Here is a 16,728-nt window from a genome sequence, read left to right as displayed (position 1 = left end):
TTGACTCTGGTCACCGCCCCCTTTTATGTGAACGCGCAGTAACTCTGACTGGGTTGACACAGGTTCGACTAATCAACCTCATAATCAGCGTCGTAGCACCGATTGACCACAAACTAGACAACCAGGTTTTGTCAACTCCGGTTACCCGATGGTAAACTGGATTACTTCTGGGGAGGTTGAACTCGGTTCGTAGTATAGGCCACTGACCTGGGCAGAGTTCCAAAGTTGGCCGTTTTTTTTTTGGCAAAACTCCAAATTCAGAAAATGACTAATAACTTCCTCATTCAACGTTCAATCTATTTCATATTTGGCATGTATGTGAGGTATCGCAGCCTGAACACGACTGCATTGAAATATTAGCCATTAGGCCTGGCGCTCGCAAGTGGGGACGGGAAATGCCCTTTTTTTAGGTGACAGGCGCTTCCTCATAGGGAAAAAAATCAAATGACCTCAAACCTGCATCAGGGGAGCCTTAAGACATGTGTTCAGGTGCCTCATGAAAAATATTGAGGTTTCGTTGAAGCGGAGGGGTCCAAACAGGAAAGGGAAAAGACCGTAGTCATTTTGTCTTACCACAAATTCTGAACAGTCATTACTTGACAGATATACAACATAGAGCTGGGAATCTTTGGGCACCTAACGATTCGATTACGATTACGATTCAGAGGCTCTGAGTCGATTATAAAACGATTATTGATGCACCCCCCTCCTTTATTTATTATTGATTTATTCATTTATTTATTAAAATGTTTTGTACATTAGTTCCAAAATTGTTCAAAAATACTCTCAGGCTAAACCAAACTACTATTTCAGTATCAAGTTAACATATAGCAGTAAACAAATATACAAAAATAACAGTAAATGAAAAAACTCCAGTCCCCATTCTGTATCAGCAGCTTTAAACTACATTTAATTAATTTAATGTTGTGAATCAACCGTTAAAGTTGTTAAAATTGCTCCCGTTATTCCATAATTTCCCTTTTGTCTACTTTCGACATGTGAAAGTTTTAAAACTATTTAAAGATAGATTCAAGTCAATATTTTACCGATTTAGGAGTGTTTTAGATAAAAAGTTAATTAGGTTTGCTTGGAAAGTGTACTGCTTTAAGATGGCGGCCGTTTACTAACGGCTGCATCTAGCTTTTTGTAGGTGTGCTGCTAAAGCTACCGAATCTATACTGCATCTAGTCCTATATAAATGATATCTACCATAACATTATGTGGATGTACTTTGTAGCAGCTTTTCGGCAGCAGTCAGGTATGTTGTTGTTTTTTTTATTTCGTGGCATGAGTTGAGCTAGAGCCGTGAGTTGAGCATTGGCATTACCCGAGGGGCCGGGTAATGAGAAGCATGATGTTTAGCTACTCTCGCTCCGTTCCTCATTGACCGCGCGGCACGCTGAGTGTGTTGTACTTCCGCTTTACTTGGCATATTTCAATAATCGGAATTTGGATGTTTGTGAATCGTTCTCGAATCTTCCACGGCCGAATCGCGAATAATCTAAGAATCGGAAATTTTGCACACCTCTAATACAACATATCTGCGACAAACTTCCCGTGCTTGTTAAGAGGCATGACCTGAAGGGTCCTGTAGGGGTCATTTGCATCAAACCTTCAGCGCCAACTAGTGGTCACAGAAGGGATTTTTCAAAAACGTTTCTCCTATTAGGTTTTTTCAATGTAGAGCCATGAAATTCAGGGAGTCTGTACCTTTTCCAAAACTGCTCCAAAAAGTCTCATGCGCCCATATTCCAAACCCGACAAGAAATCGGGTATTTTGGATTGAGCAGAGTTTCATGCATGTTAGGTTCTCATTAGATGATTAGAGGGGCACGACCTGCCACCACCCCGACTTGCATGCCTTCCGAGTTTGCGTGACGTCCGAGTTGCGCCAAACTGCGAGGGCCCGTTCAATCCTACTTGCAGGGCTAGTTGTAAATGTATTTTTACAGATGTGGGACCAATAGTTACTATCTAATGTTACCGAAAAGTCGTTACTCCATTTTTTGATTGGTAGGCAAGTAGAGTAGCTACATGAGAAAGCTTTTGTATTTTTGTTGTTGTTGAGGATGGATGTTTACTATTTTATTTACGAAAGGTGGTGGGTCAAACGTACCCGTTAGTGATGGGAATTTGCTTTTGATGGCTGCCCTGATTTTATTGTATTGAAGGAAAATGACCCCTTTGATTTGGAAATCTTGTAGTATTTTTTCATATGACATGAAGGTATTATCTTTAAACAAATGCTGTAACTGGTTTACTCCTGTATCATCTCATGTGCTAGAATAAATAGGAATTTTATCAACTCCAAAGTCTGGATTGTGCCAGTTTGGTGAAAATTGACACGGCGCAAATTGTGATTGCGTAATTACCAATCCTGTCCACTAGGCTTTCAAGGTACATGCTATCATTGGATTCTTAAAGTGCCTGTGACACGAAAAAGCATGTTTATTTCATAATACACGTGGTATTTTATGCCTCTGAATTAAGCCTGAACGATATATCGTTTAAACATCGCCATCGCGATGTGCGTGTGCGCAATAGTCCCATCGCAAGCACGTGCGATAGTTTTTCTTTTTTTTGATCCACATACGCCTCACTTTCTGGTCTGCGCACAGCCTCCTACCCTCCCTCTCCCAGCCTTTTGATCCTCTCAGTCACTGCGGCACAACAATGGCTTTGATCTGGCCAAAGAAGCAGACTTCACACGGGCATCTGTCAATCATCGTTGAACTTGTTAAACAGTTGCAAGGAAGCCGCGCTGGAATGAATGTGTGTACTGTGGGGACGTTGGAGACATTTAAATGCCAGAAGTGATCATGAGGAGTTTGAAACTTCTACATGTCACTTCAACGATCACAGCTAAAGTAGATAAACAGAAGCATTTAATAAAGCCAAGCATTTATCTGCTACAGTACTTTATTCTTGTTCAAAAATGATTTGGTTGGACAGTTATGTTTAAAACTTATCATAATTATGAAATTTGAAGTGCTTAAAAACCATTTATTTTTATACATTTTTTATATCACTTGGGGGGGGGTGAGAAAAAAACATGTCTTATACACGGTGACCCCAAAAAAAGTTTACACTGCCATAATACAACTTAAATGCCATGTTTATTCATCTTAGAATTAGAATTGAATCACAAATTATACATTATTGTAAAGAACATGTACAGTACACTCTATTTTTCAATGTGTCCTCCTTTAAGTGTCACAACAGCCTCCAGGCGCCTGCGGAACGCTTCTTTATGTAGGATGCTGTCATCTTTTCCCAAGATCTAACAATGGACCTCTCCAAGGCTGCCACAGCAGTTTGTGGCTTCTTACAGGCACTGTCCTCCACAGTTGCCCATATGCTGTAATCCAGGGGATTGAGATCTGGACTCTGGGGTGGCCACATATCACCTTGTCGATCAACTTTTTGGTCGGCACAGATCGGCACTTCCAGACCCAGGTTTTCGTGAGGCTGTTCCAATATCTTTCAGCTTCTTTTTAACTTTGTAGACTGCACATCTGGATATTCTCAGATTTGCTGTAATCTCAGTAGGTGTCAGACCGGCACGCAGCAATTCAAGTACAGCTAAAGTTTTCTTCATTTTCAGCAGAAGCACAGGAATTGTAGAGATGAGAGATTACCAGCTGCATTGAGTGACCTTAATGAATCACTTAAGCATGACAACCTATTTAGATATGTTTCAATGGCTTTTAAACAAGCAGTCAACTGAGTGTAAACTTTTTTTTGGGTCAACCTGTATGTATCTCTTTCCAATGCTAAATCTGAATAAATACATTGGGCACAAAAAACACACACAAAAAAAAAAAAATTAAAATGGGGGGGTGGGCTACTTCGCGGTTTTTCACTTATCGCGGCGGGTTCTGGTCCCCATTAACTGCAAAAAACAAGGGATGACTGTACACTGTGGTGATCTAAAGTCTTTCCAAACAGCTATTTAAGTCATCTTGTGAAAATATCTTGAAAAAAATATATATAAATGTTTTTTAATATCGCAATATAACATCGCAATATATCGCAAACCCAAAAAAAATCGCAGCAATAGTTTTTCCCAATATCGTTCAGGCCTACTCTGAATGATATGGGCCGCTTGGATGTGTGTGGAAGCGATCGCTATTTTTATTTAGTTTTTTGAATCCCGCGCCATGAAAATGAGTGACTTCCGGCTTCGGTGTTGCATTGAGGAGGAGGGCGCTGTGACGTGTACGGTAGAAGACGTCCTCTTCACGCTACAGTGTACTGTTGTGTATGAGGACGAAGGATTCAGCTGATTTTGCGGATTAATACGTTTATTTTTCGCATCACGCCAGCCAAACGGCTGCAGAAAAAATCATTCTGTATGAGGGAGAGGCGTATGTGTCTTTTTGGAGTTTCAAAAGGTTCCCATTCACCGTGGATATTTACTGTGGGACCATTGGACTTACGAGGAAGTGAGTAAACATCTTGTTTTGTATTATGTCAAATACGAATACAGCGATTACAAAGTAAACACTACAAACTTTCTTTAAATGAAGGACTACTTACGTTTGATCATTGATAGGCATGTAAAAATCTCTCCTAATGCTCATTAGCAGCAGCACGTTAGCTGCACAAGTAATCCAGCCACCCTCCTCCGGGGAACGAACTGTAAATTGCTCTCCGCCGGTGTTGTGCGGGGCGGCTATTTTTCGGCACAACACCGGGTTGTCATGTCAAATAATCCAGGATAGTTATGTGTGATTTTCCGCTTCGAAGACTTTGAAACATCACTCGGTTCGGGTTAGCATGTCGGCTAGCTGTCACGCCTTCTGGTTTGTTTACATTCTCCGAAGCCGGGGAAGGGAAATGACATATGTCCGATTACGTGTCATAAAATATCGTTCGGGAGGTGCGACAGTAAAGGTGAAGTCGACAGTTTTGACCATTATGGAATTTTGCTATGTCGTCCTGAATAAATGCATTTTCATTATGTCATATTCCATTCAGCACAAGACTGTTATTTGTCATGACCATGCCATTTATTTAGCAATTGGGGAAAATACTTGGATAAAAAGAATATCCTGTAAAAATATTGAAGTAAAGAGACAGAAACAATGACATTTTGCCGCTCTCTTCATCGCGTTTTCCTCGTTCTGAATAATTCCCCCTCAATGGGCTGAATAGTAAAACCGATGAGCCCAGTCTACCGCTGACGTCATCCACTTGTTGGGGACGCTAAAGCCCTATAATGGTAGGCGTGGCTAACCGGCAGATTAAAAGACTAATTTCTCGTCATCTGTGCTTTGCTAAATTGTTGTATATAGTCGAATCATCTCAAAATATGATTCTAATTCACATAATAATGCCATTTAAGACTTTTTTTCTCGTGTCATATGCTCTTTAAAGCAGCTATGGTGCTTGATATTAATAAGGAGGAGGTTTGCCAGTTGTAATCGATTGCAATCTGTTTGCTCTAATTCTAGTAACATTGTAACATTTTACTGAAACATTTTTCTAATAGAAACTTTAAAAAATCCTTAAAAAAAAAAAACACACAAAAAAGATGGATACTGTCAACTACAACAGAACAGTGCGTAGTGCAAATGTGCAAAGTTAACACTTCTTTTACAGAAAAATAAGCATGTCTGCTTTTTCAGGAAGGATACGTCATCTTTCTGGACTTATGGTGTCTCCAGCTAGTGATGGCCAATGAAGCTTCATGTGAAATTCTGAATCACATGGCCAATTGATCCGAAAATAGGTTCAGTTCATGAAACTTAATTACCAGTGAAATCTCCTGGCAAAAGCTGGAACTGCCGGGGCTCACAAGCCGCCATTCCCCCTGAAGTGTGATGCACACAAGAAAGCTAATTTTGATGTTCCATTTCGTCATCCTCTCACAATAATCGCCTAAGTCACTTTATTTTGGATTTTATTTATTTGTTGTTATTATTTTTCTGAAAACATGAAATACTGAACCAAATTCTCATTACACTGTATTGATGATTAATTCAATTTCAGGGGCAGAATTGAGTAATCCATTTGACTAAGGATGGAGACAATTTTAGCAGAGGTGGCCAGCATCCTGAGGAAATGTTCAAGGAGGGGGGCCTGGAGTAAATATTAGTTAAAATATGGTGTTGGCGAATATTTTAAGAGGGTGACTATTTACAAATAAAGAGCTAGGAGTATGTTGTGTGTGTGTGGGGGGGATTGCAGTGTGCTTGTGTAAGTAACTATGGTTATTATGTGGGATGGGGAACATTCCAAGATTTTTATTGAGGTCCATTATTATCTGCGGTTTTTGGATTGAGTCGAGTTCTTTTTTGCTTAAATCTTTTCCACATTTAGAAAATACTTGCTCACAGGAAACACATGATGATGGTCTGCATAAAAAATGTTTTGCTGAATGGAATAAATGAGGGTACACATTCTGATGATTTTGCCAGTAAATAAGTGGGTTTTCGGCTCTTCCCAGGTGTGGATTAGTAAACTATTGCTGCACCTCCTTCGTTGCATCTGCTGAGGCATTCTTTGACCTCCTGATATCATACGCATCTCTGGCAACAACTAAAATTTTGTAAGCAATGTAACTTTTTAAAATGACATTACATATGTTACATGTAGGCATGTGCCGTTATGAGATTTTGACGGTACGATAACCGTGAGCAAAAATACCGCGGTTTCACGGTATCACGGTATTGCAATTATAGCTCCCCAAAATTTTGAGATGTATGGGTTAAAAAAAATTTTTTTTTCCATTGAACAGGATTTTTTTTTTTTTTTTAGACCATAGTTGCAAATTGGAACATGAATATATTGTTAAAATAAATAATCAATAAAAAAACTATTTGAAATAAAATTAAAATAAATATAACTTATAGACTATACTCGCAGCCACAGCTCAAGTTGCTCAAGATTACAGCAAGAACAAAATAATTTCTATAAAGTAAAAACACTTCTGAATGCATTTTTTAAAATTTATACTGCATGACTTTTTTTGTTTTGAGGGTGGAAAAGCTTAAAGGGCAACTGAAGACCTTTCCGGATTTTGGTGTAATTTTATGAATATAAACTTTGGACGAGTTCGTCAAAACAACCATGACATTATCAACACGTAATTGTAAGGATAATTTGCGTTTTTTTAGTTTTTTTGCACTCCGTTAATGGTCCCTTCGCAAACCCGGAAGTGTGATGTAGGCAACAGAAGACTACCCACAGCTAGCATAGCAGCAACAACGATGTCAGTGATATTTCCACCAAAGGTAACCATTCAGGATCGCTCTTTCGTGACGCTACCGATGGCAAAGGCTCCCAGGAAAGATGAACTACAATTAATCCCTACATGTTTGAACCTGAGGTGTCAGATGACTGCGATTTAATTGACACAGCAGATGGCGTCATGACGCCAATTGACAACTCGACACTTCACGAACGGGAGAGTGAGTGGTAAGTCCAGCATCGTGATTTTTTTTATTAGAATGCGATTACATGGTTGTATATTTTTCCATGCTGTATACATAGCTAAAACTGGATATTAGGTAATGGGACAGCTCCTACCGATCTAAATATGATAAAGCAAGCCCAAATGGGGCTAAATGAATGATATGTTATTGATATTTCAAAATAAATGACAAAACCATTTTATTTTCCAGGTGTTGCTGTAAACCGTCAAGTAATTACCCTTCCAAGAGTATGCCTGTGTCATCAGGAGATCCCAGACGTGAGAGCCAAACTTGAGGAGGCTGAAGCACTGACAGGAGCATGAATTACATTAAAAAAATAAAACCATAAACTTAACAACATTGACACATTTTGTAGACTGTTTAATGTATTCTATTGGTATATAATATATTGTAATTATATTACATTCTGAAAAAATATTCAATAGGCCACAATAAGAAATGATACTAGATTTATGTTGTATCAGCATTAGCTTTCGTTGTCAGATTGTGACACATCATATGTTATACCAAGCACACAATGGCACACATCAAAGAGCATAATTTTAGTAAGCAACACAAAGTTAGGATAGCAACGGACTAGCGCAACATTGAAAAATGATAATGGCAGTGGGAAATATGTATTTAGTCTTTTCTGTAGCATGAAGTGTTCTCTATACAAAGATAATGCATTATCATTAAAATATGAAGGTAACTAGATTTTTTTTTTTTTTTTTAAATGTGTACTGTATATATGACTAGTTTATGATTTCATGTCATCAAAATTTGCTACATTTATTTCTCCTAAATCATCGTCATCTGATGTCGCAGACGGAAGAAATTCAGCATCTGGCAGGCCTCATAGGATCTCTTCAGTCGTCATCGCTGGACACCGCATCACTTCGGTCATCATATGACTCGACCCACTCTCTCTTGATTTTGGGAAACTGGGTGGCAACTGACTTGCAACGCTTTTTTCATCGTGTTGAGGGTTTCCGCCACTTAATTTTTTATGTTTGGCTTCATGGAGAAAAAAAAAATCACAGCAGCATGAAAATATTGGATGAATCCTAATTTCAATTTAATAATTTCTTGGTGATCCAATAATAATGAACCAGTCATAGCAGCATCTATTTGATATAAAAAACAACGAGCCAAGGACCTATTTGGTGCTGGGGACATTTGAATTTACATAACACCTATTGATATAGTAATAAAATCACATGATTAGACGACATGTCAGCCAACCTATCTACTTATGACAGGCCAACAGCAAAAAAAAAAAAAAAAAAATGTCGCACTTCAACAAACAGGCAGTAGGAGTCCCCCTCATTTATCAAAAAACCCCATTAATGTTCTACTTACGTCTTTGTAACACCAAGGTTGCATTGTTGTAGGTTTTCAAAGCTGTCGTGGCTGAAACGATGAAAACAATGAGCCGATTGGGGACCTGTATGCATGCTAACAAAAACGGTCCAAACCTTTGCAGGAGAAGTTGTTTTGGGACCACTCCTAGAGTCTCGAATCTTCCTGTGAGTAATTCATCGCTACACATCGAGATGGCATGACGAATCCCGCGAGTAAAACCTAGAAAATGTTTGCAATATATGGCGAGGATAGCATGGTGCGTGGTTCCGCATTCAGAGTGGTGGCGAAGCTTCCTGGAAGTTACGTCATGAGGTAGGGGTCGGCAGGACGGCGCGTCCCTCGTTGCTATGGTGTTGCTATGGCCATAACTCAAAAACTACGCGGTCAATTATTATTATTTTTTTTTAATGTGACTTTTTGAGAGAGCAAATGACGTATTTAATACAATTCAAATGAGTAAAACACTTAAGAGCAAAATCTGAAAAGCTCTTCAGTTGCCCTTTAAGTGAAGTTTCGCCATTTTCAGCCACTGTGTCAACTCTAGTATACATGATGTCATGCATTTGTGTTAAAAAGAACATAAGGAATTCATAAGTTAGGTAAAAATGTATAAGTTCGTTAAAATGTCAATATTGTTGTGGAAAGGTTTCATATAAAAAAAAAAAAAATAAAAAAAAAACACATTGGGAGTGAGACCTCACCTTCATCCAGCGAACGTGGATTTGTGCTTAGGGCAAGATCATCGTTCGCAATTAGCGATCTTTGATGCCATCACTTTTTCTCCTTCATTCAAGCGAAGCAAGCTTGTTTTCTCACTCTGCGCTGTAACACTCAACGAAGTTGCTCTCCCAGCTGAGCCTAGGCTAACATTCATCTCTGTAAACTTTTACTTAGTTTGTATATTGAATTTGAAAGGAAAATGTGTGTTTTGTTTTTGGCTAACTTTTTCCATGGTGCTAATCTGTGGAAGCTACTCACATGGAAAAATCTAATTCTACAACATTTTAAATGTATTCATTTTGTATATTAAACTTACCACGATTTGAGAGCTCAATAAATTGAAGAACAGTACTCCTTATGTTTTGAGTATTTGTTTTTGGGTTAGCTGGCTGTGTAGCCGATAGCGTCACTTTCACACACAGCAACAAATGGGAGGGGGTGAGCGCTGCTGCGCCAAGCCGCTTCTGGCTGCATTTTTGACACAAGAAAAATAGCGAATACCGTCCTACGGTCTAACGGAAAATTTTAGTGGTTTTGAAACCGCGACGTTTTCACACCACGGTAAACCGTGAAACCGGTAACCGGCACATGCCTAGTTACATGTTTATAGACAGCGCACGTACCTTATCAGGAGCGCTCAGATCATCGTGTTCCCACATTTCAGAGCGACCTCTCTTCCTAGCTTGCTCGTTAATGATCAAACGAAAGATTTTCCAGCAAGTCAACTGCAAAAACGCACGCGAACCACGACGACACCAACCCACAAATGTAACATTTGTTTGCGCCGTTATGAAATAATAAGATGCTATAATTCAAACCACCTCAGCCAGTCACTTGTCAGAATCAATACGCCAATGTCTGTGACCCATCCGATTGGATTATGAACCGATAGAGGTGTGTCATTCAAGAACTGAAACTGTTTCGTACGTCATATGTCACGTGGTTTGAAGCAAGCTCCGGAGCAGTGGTCCAATATAAATCTACGTCATCGGTTCGAAGCACGTTTCAAAGTTTCAGTTCAAGCTGCCATCACTATCTCCAGCAGTGGAGAACACAGATGTTGCGTGACATAACTCTGCTGGTTGGTATTGATCAGAGAATTGTTAGATAAACTGCCAAACGATTCCATGGAAATGGAACACCGAATACGGTTTTCTATAGGAATCTCGATTCCCATCCCTATCAATAAATAATAATAATATAATAAAATATTTCAAAACGCCACTGCTTGTGCCTGAAGGATGAGGGCGTGTTAATGCACGATGACTAACAGCCAATCGGTGCATCGTTGTCATGGGAATGATAGCCCAGAAAGCATCTTGGACACGCGCGTACATACGCTCTCTCTCGCTCTCTCAGCCAGTCTAACCTCACGGCCTAGTAGCTACCTAGATGGTCCATAAAATATATCATTTGTCTTCTTGTGTCTTGCAGGTTTCAGCAAATATGTTTGTCCTGACGCTCAACAGCTAAAGAGAAAAGTACAACTTTCAATCAAAAAGGAGGAGGAGGTAGAGCTGCCATACTTTAAAGAGGAGAACAATATTACCATGTTGATTTGTGAGCCCTTGAACAGCGATGGTCCGAGTGAGGCCAGCAGAGGGACGGCGCCTCCAAGCAGCACCTCAACAGAAGGATCGCAAGCACTCGTTTTCATCGCACCATCAGATAGAAATGGAGCCACATCACACTCACCTTACAAAGATGATGGTCAGAAGAAATCTCACTGTGATGACGAGCTCTGCAAATGCTCTCAGTGTGGGAAAACCTTTGCTAATAACTATACTTGTCATATGAATATGAGGAGCCACACTGGTGAAAATCCTCTTGTCTGCTCAGTTTGTAGTCAAAAAATCACACAGAAGAGCAACTTAGACGGACACCCAAGAACCCACACTGGTGAAAAACCTTTTTCCTGCTCAGTTTGTGGAAAAAGATTTACTCAGAAGAGCGCCTTAAACACACACACAACAACCCACACTGGTGAAAAACCGTTTTCATGCTCAGTTTGTGGTAAAAGATTTGCTCAGAACCAAGACTTGAAAGTACACATAAGAACCCACACTTGTGAAAAACCTTTTTGCTGCTCAGTTTGTGGCCAACGATTCAGTCAAAAGAGCAGCTTCAACAGACACGCAAGAACCCACACTGGTGAAAGACCTTTTTCCTGCTCAGTTTGTGGTCAAAGATTCATTTGCAAGAGCAACCTAAACACACACACAAGAACACACACTGGTGAAAAACCTTTTTCCTGCTCAGCTTGTGGCCGAGGATTCACTCAAATTCAACACTTAAACAGACACAGAAGAACCCACACTGGCGAAAAACCTTTTTCCTGCTTAGTTTGTGGTCAAGGATTCACTCAAATTCAACACTTAAACAGCCACACAAGAACCCACACTGGTGAAAAACCCTTTTCTTGCTCAGTTTGTGGTCAAGGATTCAGTCATAAGAGTAACTTAAAAGTTCACACAAGAACCCACACTGGCGAAAAACCTTTTTCCTGCTCAGTTTGTAGTCAAGGATTCACTCAAATTCAACACTTAAACACACACATAAGAACCCACACTGACGAAAAACCTTTTTCCTGCTCAGTTTGTGGTCGAGGATTCACTCAAATTCAACACTTAAACAGACACACAAGAACCCACACTGGCGAAAAACCTTTTTCCTGCTCAGTTTGTGGTCACGGATTCAGTCATAAGAGTGCCTTAAAAGTACACACAAGAACCCACACTGGCGAAAAACCTTTTTCCTGCTCAGTTTGTGGCCAAAGATTCACTCAAATTCACAACTTAAAATTACACACAAGAACCCACACTGGTGAAAAACCTTTTTCCTGCTCAGTTTGTGGTAAAAAATTCGCTCACAAGGATCGGATTAAGAGACACGTGTGTATTGGTGTAAAAAGCAGTGGCTAATGACTGTTTTGCCTGTCATCCATGCTGCCTTCATCAGATTGTGCACGTAGGTCAATTGTAGTCTGTAAAGTTTCCTCAAATCCTGTTGAGGATTGGCAGTATTGGTGCATTACATGTGATTTGTCCAATCCTTGTATGATGTGGATCCACACTATTGCCAAAAGTATTTGCTCACCTGATATAACTCAAGGTAAGTGGCATTATTTATAAAATACTCTCCCTCTTTCAAACTACACTTTTCACAGTCAATATTTGAAACAGTAGACCCCAAATTACAAAAATTCTAAATCATTCAGATATGACGGTATTAAAAACATTTGTGAGATAGACAATTTATCTCCATATATTATCTGCAATTGTGAGTATTGGCAAGTGACCGGTGTTTTGACTTGTGAGCTCGACTTTGCATGCTGTGACGGTATCACCCTCCTCAAGGAGTAAGTAGAGTCAGTGTATTGAAACCTGTATACTTTACATTAAAATGTTTGATGTATTTGCATTGTTTTTTTTGTCACATATTTTTCATAATCTGTATTTAGTGTGCACTGAAGAGATAAACCTATGAAGCCCTTAGTTTGGAGCATGATGAAAGTTCAAAGCGAAATGAGAAACTTGCCTACTGTAATGACTAGAGGTGTGCAAAATTTCCGATTCTTAGATTATTCGCGATTCGGCCGTGGAAGATTCGAGAACGTTTCACAAACATCCAAATTCCGATTATTGAAATATGCCAAGTAAAGCGGAAGTACAACACACTCAGCGCGCCGCGCGGTCTTTGGGACGGAACGGAGCGGGAGTAGCTAAACATTATGCTTCTCATTAACCGGCCCCTCGGGTAATGCCAACGCACAACTCACGGCTCTAGCTCAACTCATGCCACGAGATAAAAAAACACAACAACATACCTGACTGCTGCCGAAAAGCTGCTACAAGTACAGCTAAGCTACATAATGTTACGGTAGATATCATTTATATAGGACTAGATGGATTAATAACTCGGTAGCGGTAGCAGGACATCTGCAAAAAGCTAGATGCGGGCGTTAGTAAACGGCCGCCATCTTAAAGCAGTAAACTTCCCTGCAATGCTGTTGTAGCGAACCTTCCAAGCAAACCTAATTAACTTTTTATCTAAAATACTCCTAAATCGGTAAAATATTGACTTGAATCTATCTTTAAAATAGTTTTAAAACTTTCACATGTCAAAAGTAGACAAAAGGGAAATTATGGAATAACGGGAGCAATTTTAACAACTTTAACGGTTGATTCATAACATTAAATTAATTGAATGTAGTTTAAAGCTGCTGATACAGAATGGGGACTGGAGTTTTTTTATTTAATGTTATTTTTGTATATTTGTTTACTGCTATATGTTAACTTGATACTGAAATTGTAGTTTGGTTTAGCCTGAGAGTATTTTTGAACAATTTTGGAACTAATGTACAAAACTTTATTTAAAAAAAAAAAAAAAAAGGAGGGGGGTGCATCAATAATCGTTTTATAATCGAATCGGAGCCTCTGAATCGTAATCGTAATCGAATCGTTAGGTGCCCAAAGATTCCCAGCTCTAGTAATGACCCTAGTAAAGAATAAAACAGCTGATGGTGCAAAGTAGCATGAGCATACCGTAAATTCCGGACCATTGAGCGCCCCGGATTACAAGCCTCACCCAGTACATTTTTAAAGGAAAAAGCATTTTGTACATACATAAGCCTCTCCTGCCTATAAGCCGCGTGTTCCCACATATTAAACTGAAATATTTATAAAGAAATACACAGTTTTCCAAGTTTAAATACCATATTTTAACAAATCGGGTTATGATACAGCGCGTGATTTACAGGTAAGGGAGGTGCGGAAGAGCAAGAGACGTGCTGTCGTTGTTGTTGCGGGTGTGTCTGTGCGTGTGCGTCGGCTGCTAGAGGCAGCAGTCGTGTGTTGTTCGACGAGTTTCCAAAATAAAGAATTGCAACCTAACTTAACGGGTTACGATTTGTCATCGTTACAATACCTTAACTTTTCTTTCTAAACAGCGCCAGCAACACGGCACTTAGCTGACTCCTCAAGCTCACTCCTTAGCGTGTCGTCCTCTTCATCACGCAGCAGACCGGCTTTTCGAAACCCGTTGGTGATGGTGGATTTTTTTCACGCTGCTCCACACTGTCAGACTTTTTCAAAAGTTGCTCTTCGCATACGACCACTTTTGTAAACGATCTGATGCCGCTGGCCATCCAAGCCTTCAATTCAACTCGGCACATCATATCCATTTCTTCTAGCATGATGCGGATATGCTTATTCTTGCCTGGCACGGCCAGACTGTTCTCCGTGTGTTTTTCAAACACTGAGAGAAGTCTGAGACCCAGCCCATTAACGCCCTCTCGGGCAAGTACAAAATCAATCGATAGATTCGTTTATTTGCGTGACGTGCTCTTAACGAGCGGTGTCACTCTTCCGCGTAGGAAGTCGTCTCCACAACACAGATGGCGAACAGGAGAGCCGAAAATATGTTCCAATCCACGGTAAAATCAGTTTTAAACTACCAAAAACACATAGACACAAGTCAGTGACAACAGTCTGTCTCGCGCTAGCCATGTTGAATAAACTCTGCTCTCCTCGTATGTTTACTTCCGCGCGCAAGTCCCTCGTCCCGCCCGTCGCTGATTGGTCCACTCCGCCGTCTGTTTGCTGTGGCTTGCTCCGCTCTGAAAATTTTATCGCTTAATGGTGGCCAGACTCAATAGATGGAACAGCGGTGAGTCTGGAGTACCAGGCTATGCTAATTCTACTAATGCACAAAGATGAGGGTCTGCTACTTTTATTCGTGCACAAAGCACAAACTTAAAATACGGGTAAGAGTGCCAACTAGCGTCTTCCTCGACACACATATTCCACGTGTCTTATGCTTGCATTTTATGCTCGAGCGCTCCTGGCGGTCGTTAGAAAAATTGATAAATTGGCCGCATCATTGCATACGCTGCAGGATTCAAAATGAGGGAAAAAAGTAGCGGCTTGTAATCCGGAATTGACTGTAATCAAAACATGTCAGATCCAGTATGCTACAGCAAGAGTTCATTTTACTTGTAGACATTTTCATGTGAATATTGTAACAATGTTGGAATTACATTTTAAAATGTATTGTTAAAGCAAGTAATTGAAGAAATACCGTAATTTCCCAAATATAACGCGCTTTTTTTCCCCCACAAAATCAACTTGTAAAATCATGGTGGGCATTATAAACGGGTACATTGATGGAGACATATATATTTCATACATATATATATATATATATAAACCGATTTTTTTTTTTTTTTGACACGGCCACGTTGTGTTGAAGAAACGTATGCGGCAACCCATTCCCGACCATTACGGTGCGTGACGTCACCATTTTGTTTCGGTAATACTTCACTGTAATCGGCTAAATGATTTCGTCTGTGTTAAATTCTGCTTTTTTCACTCTTCATAAAGCACAGAATTTAGTTTCTTTTACTCATTTGAGTCAATGTTTATTGCAGCTCCGCAACTCGGACCGTAACAAACATAAGCACACAGACTTCCTGTGTCTATCAACTATATCTGTCCCTCGGGAAACTCAAACCCAAATACCAATAGTTCCTATTGTTACTGTCGTGTTGACAGCGATGAGCTCTCACGAATTTCCGACTTCCTTTCTCACTTTCCTTTTACCGTATCAATCCACGGAAGAAACATTTATTCATCATGATGAAACAAGCAAGTTATACAGCAGCCTTTAAAAGAAAAGTCACATCTGTTTTGTTTTCTCCTAGATTCTGGTAAGTTGGAGAAGTCAAATCATATTTTTACCGTAAATATTGTCAGTTTATGGTAATGTTTTGAACTACCAATGTGCTATGCCTGTGCTGTGTTTCACCAGTCAATAAAATGACATTTCTGTATCTGTACACGAGCTCTGTTTTCTTGTATTCTTCTATTTATTGGTGCTAAAATTAGGGTGCGCGGTATAAACGGGTACAATAATTTCCCCTAGATTTTACAAGTAAATTTGGGGTGCGCATTATATATGGAAGCGCCTAATATTTGGGAAATTACGGTAATGGAAATCAAATCCAAACATATAAATATGTATATACAGTGGGGAGAACAAGTATTTGATACTCTGCCAATGGTGGCAGTGTATCAAATACTTGTTCTCCCCACTGTATATAATCCCTATTGATTAATCATTTTTATTTCGTTTTTTGATTGAAATCAATTTACAACATAATATTCAATTATTTATTCCCCAGTGCTAGTTGATGTATATTTGTTATTATATAGATATGTGTATGTAC

General features: G+C 39.6%; 1 protein-coding gene across 2 annotated transcripts in view; it reads left to right on the top strand.

The window, feature by feature from the left end:
- LOC130928946 (zinc finger protein OZF-like) overlaps positions 1-16,413 on the top strand; it is a 34,756-nt gene extending 18,343 nt beyond the window's left edge. For both annotated transcript variants that reach the window (XM_057855784.1, XM_057855783.1), the window contains exon 3: positions 10,938-16,413. In XM_057855784.1, coding sequence (XP_057711767.1) covers positions 10,938-12,424 — 1,487 coding nt within the window. In that variant the 3' untranslated portion in view covers positions 12,425-16,413. The remainder of the gene's footprint in view (positions 1-10,937) is intronic.
- Positions 16,414-16,728: the final 315 nt, after the last annotated feature.

Source organism: Corythoichthys intestinalis, chromosome 13 (assembly GCF_030265065.1).
Source record: "Corythoichthys intestinalis isolate RoL2023-P3 chromosome 13, ASM3026506v1, whole genome shotgun sequence".
Classification (NCBI taxonomy): domain Eukaryota; kingdom Metazoa; phylum Chordata; class Actinopteri; order Syngnathiformes; family Syngnathidae; genus Corythoichthys; species Corythoichthys intestinalis.
The sequence above is the reverse complement of the archived record's forward strand: the minus strand, read 5'-3'. Positions and strand labels throughout refer to the sequence as shown.